At 31.6% G+C, this 13274-nt stretch overlaps 1 protein-coding gene across 1 annotated transcript in view; it reads right to left on the bottom strand.

Annotated features, from left to right (window-relative positions):
- Positions 1 to 6094: 6094 nt before the first annotated feature.
- Positions 6095 to 13274, bottom strand: part of LOTGIDRAFT_159584 (hypothetical protein) — a gene marked incomplete at both ends in the record, with an annotated part of 17522 nt that continues 10342 nt past the window's right edge. The window contains 2 exons of the mRNA XM_009054091.1: positions 6095 to 6244; positions 9214 to 9299. Coding sequence (XP_009052339.1) covers positions 6095 to 6244; positions 9214 to 9299 — 236 coding nt within the window. The remainder of the gene's footprint in view (positions 6245 to 9213; positions 9300 to 13274) is intronic.

The following is a 13274-nucleotide window of genomic DNA, read 5'->3' as shown; positions in this document are numbered from 1 at the left end:
ATTCCGTCTGATCTGTAAACCAGATATCTTTCAAAATAAACACTTGTGATATTTAGGATGCAAGTGTTAGCATGTGATATATCAGATGTACCTTTAACAGTAAATTCTCAAGAACGCGTCACTGTTTAAAATATGGCCGATTTCATCTTATCTTTATTTGAATAATCTTGACAATATGAACCTTTCACATAACCTTCTGTATACAAGTAAATTTAATCTCTTATCTTAAAAGGTTCAAAGTTCAGAGTAGATAATATTCTATTTCTTATTATTCAACACTTTATTGAATCTGGGTTAGCTACATTGAATAATATATAATTTCCTTAAATATTGTACTTTTAATACTATATAAATAAACAATATTGTGAGAAATAAAAAGAGGTGTATAGCTATAGAGAGTTAATGTTCTGCATCTTAATGTGCTAATAATGATGGGTAAAAATTTTCAATTAAAAACAGGGTGGGAAGAAATGGGAACACAAAGAAAAATATGGTGTGAAAAACATGGGTGGATGAAAATTTTAACTTGAAGATTCTCGTCAGCGCAAATTTTGATTCGTTTGGAAATTAATTTGAATAAAAATTTGAGAAAGATTTATCTCCTAACGACAAAATCAAATATGATAAAAATAAAAAAAGCATGTTGAAATATATCAGGAAATTCCTTCGTAAACAATAAATAAAGAAAATATTATACTCACAATTACAATCAAGACCAGAAGTCAAGGCTGGCGGTAAATCAAACCAGAAGATCTTATATCCAAACTACAGATCCCACAAGTAATCTAATACACAAAACTACGACCTTAAACTCGAAATGACGAGTTGATACTATTTGTAAAGCTGATAATCAACGAAGCACAACAAGCGATGAGAAACCTCTCTTATCTTCACTCATAAATCAATGTTTAAAGTTGTGCAATATGGAGGCTACACCTACTGTCTACTCCACCACGATGATAAACTGACACGACCAATTTACTTCTTATCCTAGCTTCAATATAGATAAATATAGAACTTGACAAACAAGCCAAACAATCTACTTTCTTCATTTAATATAAACACTTGAAAATACATTACTTTACTCACTGAGTAGAATCTAACAGACAAAATTCAATGGTATTCCTCTAGGAGTTTTTACGTTTTTATTGCATGCACATAAATATTTTTAACAGGCTCAAATCTTTAGAGTATTCGTACAAAAGTTCAGCTAATAAAATCTATTTCAGTTTTCATTTCATTTCCTTTCCTAAGCCCTACTAGAAGAGCGTACAATTCTTATCTCAATATAAACATCAAAAGACTACTCAAATTTACATTAATTCATATGCACTTTGAATTATGACAGTCGAGACCCTCCACATTTCATTCATTCATTTATCTATTCATTCATATCCTATTCACTAATACATACACTGAATTCAGTCTGTATTCACTGGATCTATTCATAAAGAAATAGAAAATCTTGTATAATAAAAAGATCACCTTGCTGTCTAAGATAATATGAATCAAGTAAAGAAAAGATTATTGTCAAGCAAAAATGTAATAAAGATTAAGATCGTGGTCAGGTACTTAAAATCTCAACCCATTTTCTATCCATTTTCAATAATTTCTACGTAGCTTTGTATAAACAACCTTTATTTAACCTTGAGTGTATAAAAGCATTTGTATGTTGTATTTATACTTGAGGTAAAACCTGTTTCATTAAATTGATTATTGGAAATGAACTATGTAAAGTCACCATCAATACATTTCAAAAGCTTTTCAATTATATGCTACCAGTACTTACATTATTAAATGGGTTGTATTACTTTGTCCTATTTTATTCTGCTAGTTCATACCTAAGCCTTCCGGGATATGCTTTTAAGTCATTCAACTCTTAAAATTGTTAATTGAAAATTTAGTGCTTATGTCAGCATCTTAGCGAATAAGTGACCAACCAGTATGTCAGACAGTGGGCCTGCAAAAAGGATACTAAGCCGGGAACTCAAATTGTAAGCATAAAAGTGGATTGAGAGCCATAAATTCAGATTGTGAGCCATCAATGTAGATTCTGAGTCATTAAAGTGGATTGTGAGCCATCATCAATGTAGATTATGAGCCAAAAATTCAAATTGTGGGTCATCATTGTAGATTGAGAGCCATAAATTCAGATTGTGAGCCATCAATTCAGATTGTGAGTCATAAATTCAGATTGTGAGCCATCAATTCAGATTGTGAGCCATAAATTCAGAATGTGAGCCATCAATGAAGATTGTGAGCCATCAATGAAGATTGTGAGCCAGTAAATTGTGAGCCATACATTCAAAATGTGAGCCATCTATGTAGATTGTGAGCCATAAATTCAGATTTTGAGCCATCAATATAAGATATATTGAGCCACCATTATGAATAATCAACAAATAGACTGCGAGCCAGCAAATCAAAGCCTTTTGATAAAATTTATCTGGCCTTGAGTCAGCTAGTGAGCCAAAAAAGCAGAGCAAGAAAAATCATTCAAAACCATAGGGAAATACAGGCAAACTGTGCTAACCGTCAGACAAATTTTCAATATATTACATTGAGCAGTCAACCATTTCTTATCGCTATATTTTATTTCTAATACATAACAATCCTTTTTTATATTTTAGCTTTCAAGCCAGTCTCTATCTCTCTTGTGACAGAATGGTTTAATATTTAACTATATTTCAATAACACTGATAAAGGTTCAAATAATAGGTTATTCAAAATTATTTATTTCTATTCATGGATATGGCATTCAAAAAATTTCAACTGATGATTATCTCGAAATACAAATGAATATGAAATGAAATGGAATTGCAATTTCAACTGTTCTGCACTAAGCTAATGAAATATCAGGTACACAATGTTGTGAAAATATTTTTTACCTGCATTTAGTCAGTTCACCTGTATTTTTTTCAATTTCAAGTGTGCAATAAATATACCCAAGTAATCTTGACAAATGTCAGTGCTTTTGGGTTAGATTTTTCATGAATAGTATTTCATGCCATACAATACAGATAACTTTACTGAAAATTGGTACATATACTGACAACCATACACTTGATAGTACTCAGTTTCAAATTGAGCGTCATGTTTCTAACTTATATAATTACCACTGACAAAGCCCTAGGAAAGTTATAATACTGTTATATATCTATTTCAATCTAGGTCATACGTAAAAACACCTGCCTAGCACATTAAAATTCAACCCACAACAAATAACATGATATATCAGATAAATTTCTTTGCTTAAATACAATATGTTACCAATAATCTCTGAGGTCCTTTACATGAATCAAAGCAGTGAACACTGAATTTACAACAGTCAAGGTCAAAGAATACGGCTTTTATATTTCAAAATTTAAAGGGATTGTAAAAAAAAAGTTTTCTAAATTTGTTATGTGTGTTAAGGACACTGATAGCATCAATTTGTTCCATTTTTCTGTTTGTGGTTCAATACCTTAAATGCTTGCTCTTCCAAATTCAAGGTAATAGAACTGTAAGATAACAACAATACAGTAGATTCTCATTCATTAAAAGGAAGAACATATTGTATAGCAATATCTTCCATGGCGAGGGGGAGACATGCTCTTGCAGATAACAATCACAAATATGAATATATTGGTGGTAAAGCCTAATTCCTTGATTAAATCATTAAATTTAGGATAACTACAACTGCTATGTTCATTGGGAAAGGAACATCATTTACAGGAAAGGAACCCACAGCTTCCATGGCAAGGAACATCAATCTATCAACAACTGACTGCATCTGGACACCTCCTCCGAAGAAAAAATTTGGCTATAACTTTCAAACAACTATGCATTCACTCCCTTTAATACAAACAAAAGTTACATGTCTAATAGCTGGCGAGTAGGTCAGATAAAGGATATGAATATGTTAATTAGACAAGAGATAAGATTAATATTATTTATATAACCTATTATCATATCTTTCATCATATATTCACAATAAAAACCTTCACAATCTAACCAACGGTGGTGAGTCACATCCACGCACATTGTTCACAGGAAATTACTACTTGAAAACCAGGACACATAAACATAACACACTTCACCTACAGCTCACAATTGTATATATACAATACCTCAAATATTGCATACTTTATATACAACTTCAGTTTAAAGTACATGTACCAGGCAATTTCTAGTATTTAGATTTTCAACTTTGATAAGGAAATACATTTTCAATTGATTCAAATGTATGTACACCAATATATTTCCTGTATCACTATTTCATGACATACTAATATTAGGTTTTATTGTCAAGCACTGTCAACTCAAATTAGTTTGTCTTCTACTGGAAAGGTACTGAAGAAATATTTCTGATAACCATGGCTACTGTCACAAGTCAAGACTGTATCTGTAGATATTTTTTTTCAAAACGAGCGTTTTAACCCTTTGAACACAAAATGTAAATGTGTTATATATCCTGGACTCAAAGTAATATTACCTTAATTAGTGTATGACATTAATGTTTTATTTTAATACTTCGTAATAACGATACGGTTTATATCACATACATGTAATTTTATGGAAAGAAGAGTGACTGCCAGTTTTCAAAGGGTTAAAATTATGATCCAGTATAAGGCTTTACATTATCTCTATGTTTGATATATCTATCCCCTGGTGTCAATGTTATAATAGATAAGTAATCAATGCTATTTCCAACTTAGTAATTTGACTAATGAGTTATTTCAACATCAACTCAGTGAAATAAGTAAATAAGGTTATTTTAAACTTCAATCAGAACTTCTAATTCTCAATCAAAGGTAATGTAATAATGATATTTCAACATAAACACAGTGGGAGACTGGTATATTCTGGGTAAACATTTACTAAATATTTCTACCAGTTTATTATCAAATCATACTTAAAATACAGTATGTATTTCACACTGAGTCTGATAAATAACACTTCCACTGGTCTTGTCCTTAATAACACAAGAAACAAAATTCACATTGATGTCAAACCAAAAGCAGGGCATCGAAACAAGGATGAAAACTTAAACCCTTCAAGATCCTGTTTAACAATCCTTAGCAAAACTTCTTAGCATTTGTTCATTCCAGTACCCATTTACAGCTGGGATGACTTAAATAATGAAAAAAGATGACTTATTCTAGGTCAATGCACATGCAATCAAGAATCTTCAATTCCAAAATGTCTGTTTTACAGTAAGAGAGTCTTCAGATCCAGAAGTTAATAACCATTCATGTAGAAATCTCTGTAATTGCCATTGACCTTTATCAAATTATAGCCAAAGACCTATAGTTGTAAATAATTGAGTATTTTGAATCATCGTTGGACCAAATAACCATTACTGATTTGTGAAATGAGATGATAAAAATGAAGAGAAAGTTATGTTTATGTTGTTAACAGACCGAAGAAATCTCTGACAAAATATACTAACAGTTCCTACATTAGTACTTAATGTAAATAAACATATATACCAGTTAATAATGGACCACTAACCATCTAAATAATGACTTATACATCAAGTTAGAAAAAGCCATATTAGAGGCCATGTATAATTGACCAGTTCTCCTAAAATATTTTGGATACAAAATCTTCATCAGAACAGCTATTTCAGCAATGGAAATTAACTTTCGGAAATTGACTTTATAATGTCAACATCAATTTCTTTTTCTTTTTTTTTTGTGATTTCAAGCATGACAAAATAATTCAACATATTTATGTTTCTATAAACCTAATAGACATTGTAATCAATCAAATTGATTGAAGTTAACTGATTTTTTTTTATATAAACAATAACAATAGGTTATATTAAAATGCATCAATCATAGTATTATTCTCATTGCAAAATGACAACATAGCTAATTTTAAAAAATTAATTCAATACCTTTATTTTAATATGTAGACAAGCATGAGAGTTGAGCCTAATGATATCATGTCCTCAAGTTAAGTGTAACTATTTTCGTCTTGGTTCTTACAAAATGATAAACTTGTTATTTAAACACATATCAACCTGACAGTAACTGTGATAGAAATATCAGGTATATATTAACAATCCTGTACAGTACAGACTTTATTTATGAAAAAAGTGTGTTTTTCCTCAATAAATTTCTTGAATCATGTATGTATCAATAGGAAGTTGTCTTTCCCACACCCTTTCTACATCAGCCATGAAATAAATCTCAAATACTTCAAAAATGATAGATCTATCTAAGCCAGTGGTTCTCATCCTTTTCCCGCCTTCACACCCCTGGAGAGAAAAGCTTGGACCTTTCATACTCAAAAAAATTTGTTTCATTCACATTTTCAGCATGTAATGATGTGAAGTGCTCTCTCAATTCAAAATAAATTCTTTTCCTACACCAGTTGGCCACACCCCTGACACCCTAGTCCCACATCCCCAGGGAGACGAAATCACTCCAGGAACCGGAGATCTAACGATTAATGAAATGGAGGGAGTTTTAAGCAATTCTGTTCTCTTTATTCAGCTAATACGGCCAACCACACCATGTGCAACAAGGGTAAGCAAATGTTGAGATAACTTCTTAGTGTTTAGTGTCTAATCAAGACTCAAGTTTCAAACCTCCTGATGACAATATACCTGTCCCAAGCCAACTGCACTATCTCAATCTTAAACAGATGAAACCCTCCACCCCACAGGTAGATACTATGTTATTCAAGAAATATTATATAATGCAATTGAACTGAGTTTATTTTGACCATAAAAAAACAACAGTTGAATCAAGACTGACAATTCAAAAAGCTTCCAAAGACAAAAAGTTCACTTCAAATCAGATTGTTCAGTACGAAGTGGTGAATATAAACTGAGTAGTTTTGATCTACTTAATGTTCAACTTATATTTCAACCACTAATAAGTTCATGACAATAAAATAGATAAGTAAATTGATGGGAAAAGTTTCAAATGTTGATGTGCCAGTTGAAGTCTGGTGATCTTAAGTAAATCATCTTTCTGTTCAACTGTAAATGGAACATATATACAATTCAAGAATAAAGACTGCCTAGGCTGACACAAATTCATACAGAAAAAAAGATCCAAATTCAAGGCTACAATTCAATAACCTTTTAACTGTTATCAAGTTTGTGCAAATAGGGACTGAAACCAAGAAAGGCAAAAGGTGCACTGAAAACAGCTTAAACTGTTTCACCTGTATTCATGCTTCTGCTAAAACCATACATAAAGTTTATTATATTGAAGTAGAAAACACTCAGAGCATCTAGTGCTTCTGCAAAATTCCAACCTCAATCTATTCAGTTCAACAAAAAACCACATCAATAAGTTTGCAGATTATTGTGGTAATAATTTTGTTTAAACTATAATAAAAACTGCTAATACATTTCAAAATCATGATGTATGGCTTGACCTTCATAAACATCCATATAATTTAACAACACCAAAATAACACATTTACACAAACAAGTCTACATGAGTGTTTTTTTATAATATAATAGAACAACATAATGGTTTTTACACAGTTCTTTGATGTTGATAATGTTCAGCTGGTGCAAATGTTTAATACATTTAATATTGTTAAAGGTGGAATATGTGCCAATTTCATAAAAAAAAAATAACAGGATCTGTGATATATGTGTTTTTAGTAAATATTGTGAAGTCATTTTATGTAATCAATATCAGTAGAAAGGGTAATCCTTCTTTCATGAACTTCATTTGGTTGTGAATTTCTCTTAAACAGACTCAATTTCATATTTTCTTTCCTTTATCATTAAATGTGATTTAAATATTTCATGATTGTCCTCAAACATGGTGCACACTGCCACCTTATGCAAAAACATCTTGCATCAACATCTGAGTTCAGTACATTAAATAATGCCGTACAAAAGAAGAAGTAGATATATAGAAGTATAAGTTTAAGAATAACAGACAAGATCAACCAGAATGAAACTATGATCTGGATTGAGTTGTTTGCTTCCTTTATGAAGAGAAAAATCTCAAGGACATATCAATCTCAATAAACTAGATGTATCTATCTTGTCAGAGAAAGATGAATAATAACAATAATAGACTAACATTATAATCATTGTAGGTATACGATAGGGCGTGACAAGAAGAGAAACTCAAGCTAAGAACGACATTAGGTGTTCCAGAAGAGTGAGTTTTGCTTTACTGTACTAATCAGTATAACCATTGTATTATATTGACAGTGTTAACAGAGTGAAACAAATTGATTCTAAGTTCTATTTTGATATGTTTTCTTACATGTGAAAGCTCCTTTGATTCTCAGCCAGCCATTGAAAAGAAGTCTTGATGATCTATCTAAGCATGTCACTTATGATTTTTGCACCATTGCTTCACTGCTTTTAAATAATGCTCATTATTTATACATGTTGTCAGCAATGCTTCTATATTTCTCTACATGCATTTTTAATCATAACTTGCCTTTGACATTTAACATATATGAACTCTACCGATAGACAGGCAATAAGACTAATATATCAGATCTAATTGAAGCTAACTCATCCTATTTGTGTAGACATTGCTAATTATTTATGCCTCTCACTAGTTAGTTAAATTTTGCAGACTGAGACCTAAATGTCATATAATTTATCTATAACTAAATTGATATTAAAATGTGCTGACTACAAGATGTTCTAAATAACACTGAGTTGGTGAAAACTATCTGATTTGAAATTCAACAATTTGCTGTATCAGATGTAAGGAAGAAAAGAGATGGAAACTCACTGAACAGGATACTTATTATCAAAGAATATAACTGAAATCTAGTCAAATGTATGTGTTTCAAATGTAGAAATATTAAAACAGATATTTTTAATCCCTCTACAATTGATGTATTGAGCACTATTTAACAGTTGTATTTCTATATCACTCTACAATTGATATAAACTTATTGAACACTATTTAACAATGGTATTTCTTTATTACTCTACAATGTATTGAGCACTATTTTAACAGTGGTATTTCTATATCGCTCTATAATTGATGTATTGAACACTATTTAACAGTGGTATTTCTATATAACTCTACAATTGATGTATTGAGCACTATTTTAACAGTGGTATTTCTATATCACTCTACAATTGATGTATTGAGCACTATTTTAACAGTGGTATTTCTATATCACTCTACAATGTATCGAGTACTATTTTAACAGTGAAAATATTTTGTGTAAGCTTATCAAATGTTTATGTTTATGTTTGTGACTAAATTTAAAAGTACTTACAGGTTGCTCTTTCGGTAAATTATCTTTCCTTGGTCTTCTACGTGGAGCAATTCCTACTTCTACACCTCGTAATATGGAATCCACAACTGAAATCATAAAATATTTTAATCAAATTAATAAGCTGAATCTAGGTTTGAATGATATGGCAGACAATATAAACAAGCTATCAGATAGATAGTGCAAGGTCGGAAAAAAAATGTCAGCGCGTTTTGGAGAATCCCCAACTCCCAATTTACTTTCATATCCAATACCCCAAATTTAAAAAGATTTTCAACAATCTGTTACTGAAGGCTGAAGGCTGCATGAGTTATGTACTAGGAAAAGTACATTTTTAATTCCCTTGCACTTGTAATAACTGATAATTGACTAATTGAGTCAGCATGTTAGAGACTAATTATACCTTAGTAAAATCAAGCGATAATCACCTTAACATTAATTAAGAACTGAGTAAGCAAGATGAAACATTATCCATTAAATCATACACAACACAAACTAAAATCTGGACTTTTAACTTCACTCCATAGACTAAAAGCCATCAAATTCAAACACCGAACACAATGGTATCATAAATCTAGTTTACGTATTAAAAACTCTCCAACAGTGTGGAACTAAGTTGATATAGAAATCCCACGGAGCATCACAAAGATATATTCACAATACTCCATTAACGGTAATAATATCCTTTTAGCAGTAATATATAGTAGATAGCAGGATGTAGTAGTGTAATGTAAGAGATAGGAGACAGAGACTGTCAGGTCAGAAAGATAGTAGAAGCCACTCCTACATTTAACCTAGATAAACTAGCTGTGGTAATTAGCTTATTGAGTCATCAGTGTACTGCAATATCTTTTCCCCGCTTTCACATAATCTTGATAAGATACATGTTTGTTAACAGAACACAGGAAAACTGATGATCTCATTTCTAACCATCTTTGATTGTGAACTTCCGATATTATCTTAATATTTATATGACAGTTATTAAATAAGTAGTATTAAGCTTCACAATAAAGCATTAAAGTACTTGAACTTCAATACTCAAATACTTAAATAGAAAAAAAAGGGAATTTTTTCTCATGGTGCGTATCACTGGAGCTTCACTTGTGACAAACTATGGTCTATAAGACAAGGTTACATCAATTAACACTCAAAGTTGCTTTGTGATAGTATCGAAACTAAATTCAGCCTTTAGTAAAATATTTAGTTTTGCCATCAAAGTAGATGCTGAATATTCTTTTTCAAGATTCAGATTAAAATTAAAACAAATCAACCTCTGTATGAATATTTCATTTGGTACAACTAATGCTCCAATTGTTATTTTGAAATTCAAGTTCAAAATGTTTATCTTTATTTTTTAATCAGTAGTAGGGGGATGCAATATTATATTCATGTAGGATCAAATCCAATTTGAATCTCATGATTAATTCTTTAAAGAAATAAAACTGACAATCATCTGTAGTCCATTTCATCAACTTTTCAATTTACATCAGTCATAAAGACAGTAAACTAGACCTCATTTCCCTAGCTATATCTCAGATAGATCAATAGATGAGTTGACTGGATAATTCCACAACTGAAATTGTATCATTGTGATATACAAACCGTGTTGGTTTAAAGGGGTGAGAGCAGATACCAGGCTGACTCTAGGAAGCACTGGCACAGGCATCAGAATTTTTTCTTTCCTTGAGGATTCGAACCCATGGTACCTAATCGCCTAGCAGACGACAATCCAACACGCCACCTACTGAGCTATTCAACTGCCACCAATTGACATACTTTAGTATTTAATTTTATCAGTGACCAGGAAATATACTGATATATTGGCACACAGATTGTTTCATCAAAGAACACAAATAGCGAAATAGGAATTTGAGCTTTTATAAAGTTGGAATAGCAGTAGGTGTCACCAGAAAGGTAGGGCATGCCCTTTACATTGGGCATGTCATGACACATAATGTTTCATCAAAGAACTGAAATAACCAAATCTGAATTAAAGACGCAATAACAAGGAAGGGCGTCGCTACCAAGAATTACATGCCATGACACATTTGCATGCCATACTACAACTATGTTTGTCAAATGGACATGTTTCCGAAAATCCTCATAGCTATCAATCCTTATTTGGTAGATATCTATCTACATTTTATGTTTCTTGCAAAATTCTATGATTAGAGGACGATTCATTTAGGAATTGCCCTTGAAGTAACTTGAAATCTGAATATGAATCTAACACCAATCTTCACTGTATGTCAAAGGTAATTGCTTTAGATTGATCGATCATGTCAACCATGATCTTATGTTCCCTTTAATAGTGGATAATCTGAACTCATCTGAATTCTGATGACGCTAGAAATCTATATCGACAGTATTAATTTCCTGTACGTATATTATAACATCCTTGAATATTCTCATTATAGCCACCATCTCATCAATATCACCCTAGAGTAATTAGGTGATAATTAAGTCTATAGAGACACATAATTACTAGCACAGATAATGACATAGGAAATATTAGATAGAGTCAAAGGTCTAACAAGGTCAAGGACAGTCTATATTAGAGATAAGAGAGGCTTACCAATAGTGTTTCTGGGGGTGGGCCATGGCTAGGTTCTTAAATGCATGGTGCTGTGACAATTCTGTGACCATTATGAATCCTCTCCACTTAAGAATCCTAAGGAAAGTCACTGAGGCTTAGAAATATTATTAGTAGTGGAAACTGCTTGCACTCTGAGTGAATCGGGATGATAATCTACTATTTCACAGAAGTAGAATTTTTAATATGCTGAACATCAGAGCGTAAATTAAAGGGCGCTTGAACTAGTGTGAAACACAAATTTCTTTTTGAACAAAATAAAGAAATCCATTTATAAAATCAATGACTGGAATAGTGAACCCATTACTTTGGAAATTTGCATGTGGCAAGGAGATCTGTGTAAATTTGAAGAAAATCAAATGTAAACCAAATCCTAGTTAAATTGCGTGTGAGTCATATGCACTGACAATAAAACCAGCTAAAAAACTTTCAAGTCTAATAATTGTATGTTATATAATAAAGTAATGATTTCCAGATCACGTAACCGGTCTGTGTGTGTGTCAATTTCAACCACGGCAATATTACATTTAAATTCATGGAGAGCTTTAATTCAAACACTCCAAGTGTTCAACTCATACCAAATGTCAAACGCCTTCCGTGATGACGTTAGTTCACATGTTTTTAAGTTTTAACTTTCTCCCAAAATAAACAGTGTATTTAAAACGTGACAGTGAAATGACGACACTGTTGTCACCTATGTAAATAGAGCCATATTGACAAACAATAGAAATAGAACATCATCTAGATGGAGTTATTCAATTAGGAAATATCTAACCTAATGACAGGTCAAAACAAGATGGAAACCATTGGGATAAAAATCTGTACAAGCACGACAATTCTGTTAATCAAAATCTTGTCCAACTGTAGCAAAATTATGGCAACATCAAGAGTAAAAGTTGTGTTGTAATAAACTCCTCCAAAGAAAGTACCATCAAGTAGACCTTATAACAAATAACTTATTTTAAAGGGAATTCAAACCCATAGCACTATATCACCTATCAGAAAAGGTTGAAAAAAGGTTGATATTGTTCTTGCCTCCACCCAATTTCAGGCCATGTATGCACAGTCATTTATCAGACAACAATCAAACAAGATAAGGTATTTATATAATTACAAAATGAATATATCAAAGCAGGGATTTTAAATACCATGCCATCATTAGATTTGAAATTATCGATGTACATATATGTACTTGATTTTTTTTCAAGCAGGGTAATTAGACCAACTTAAAACATTTTCTCCACATGTTATATAATCTTTTTGCAATCTTTGAGAGGACATTCAACGACACATTTTTCACTGTTTTACAAGCATTTGTGTCACATATAAATGCCATCATATAAATTGACAAATGATGTACATATTGTGCAAAATAATTTGTCATGCAGCAATTTGACATTTACTCAGCCAAAATAGATGAGATATGATGCTGGCTGCAAAGATAATGGTAGCAATTTTATAGGTATGTAGC

The sequence above is a fragment of the Lottia gigantea genome, assembly GCF_000327385.1.
Source record: "Lottia gigantea unplaced genomic scaffold LOTGIsca_21, whole genome shotgun sequence".
Taxonomy (NCBI): domain Eukaryota; kingdom Metazoa; phylum Mollusca; class Gastropoda; family Lottiidae; genus Lottia; species Lottia gigantea.
Note: the sequence above shows the minus strand (reverse complement) of the source record. Positions and strands in the feature narration are given on the sequence as shown.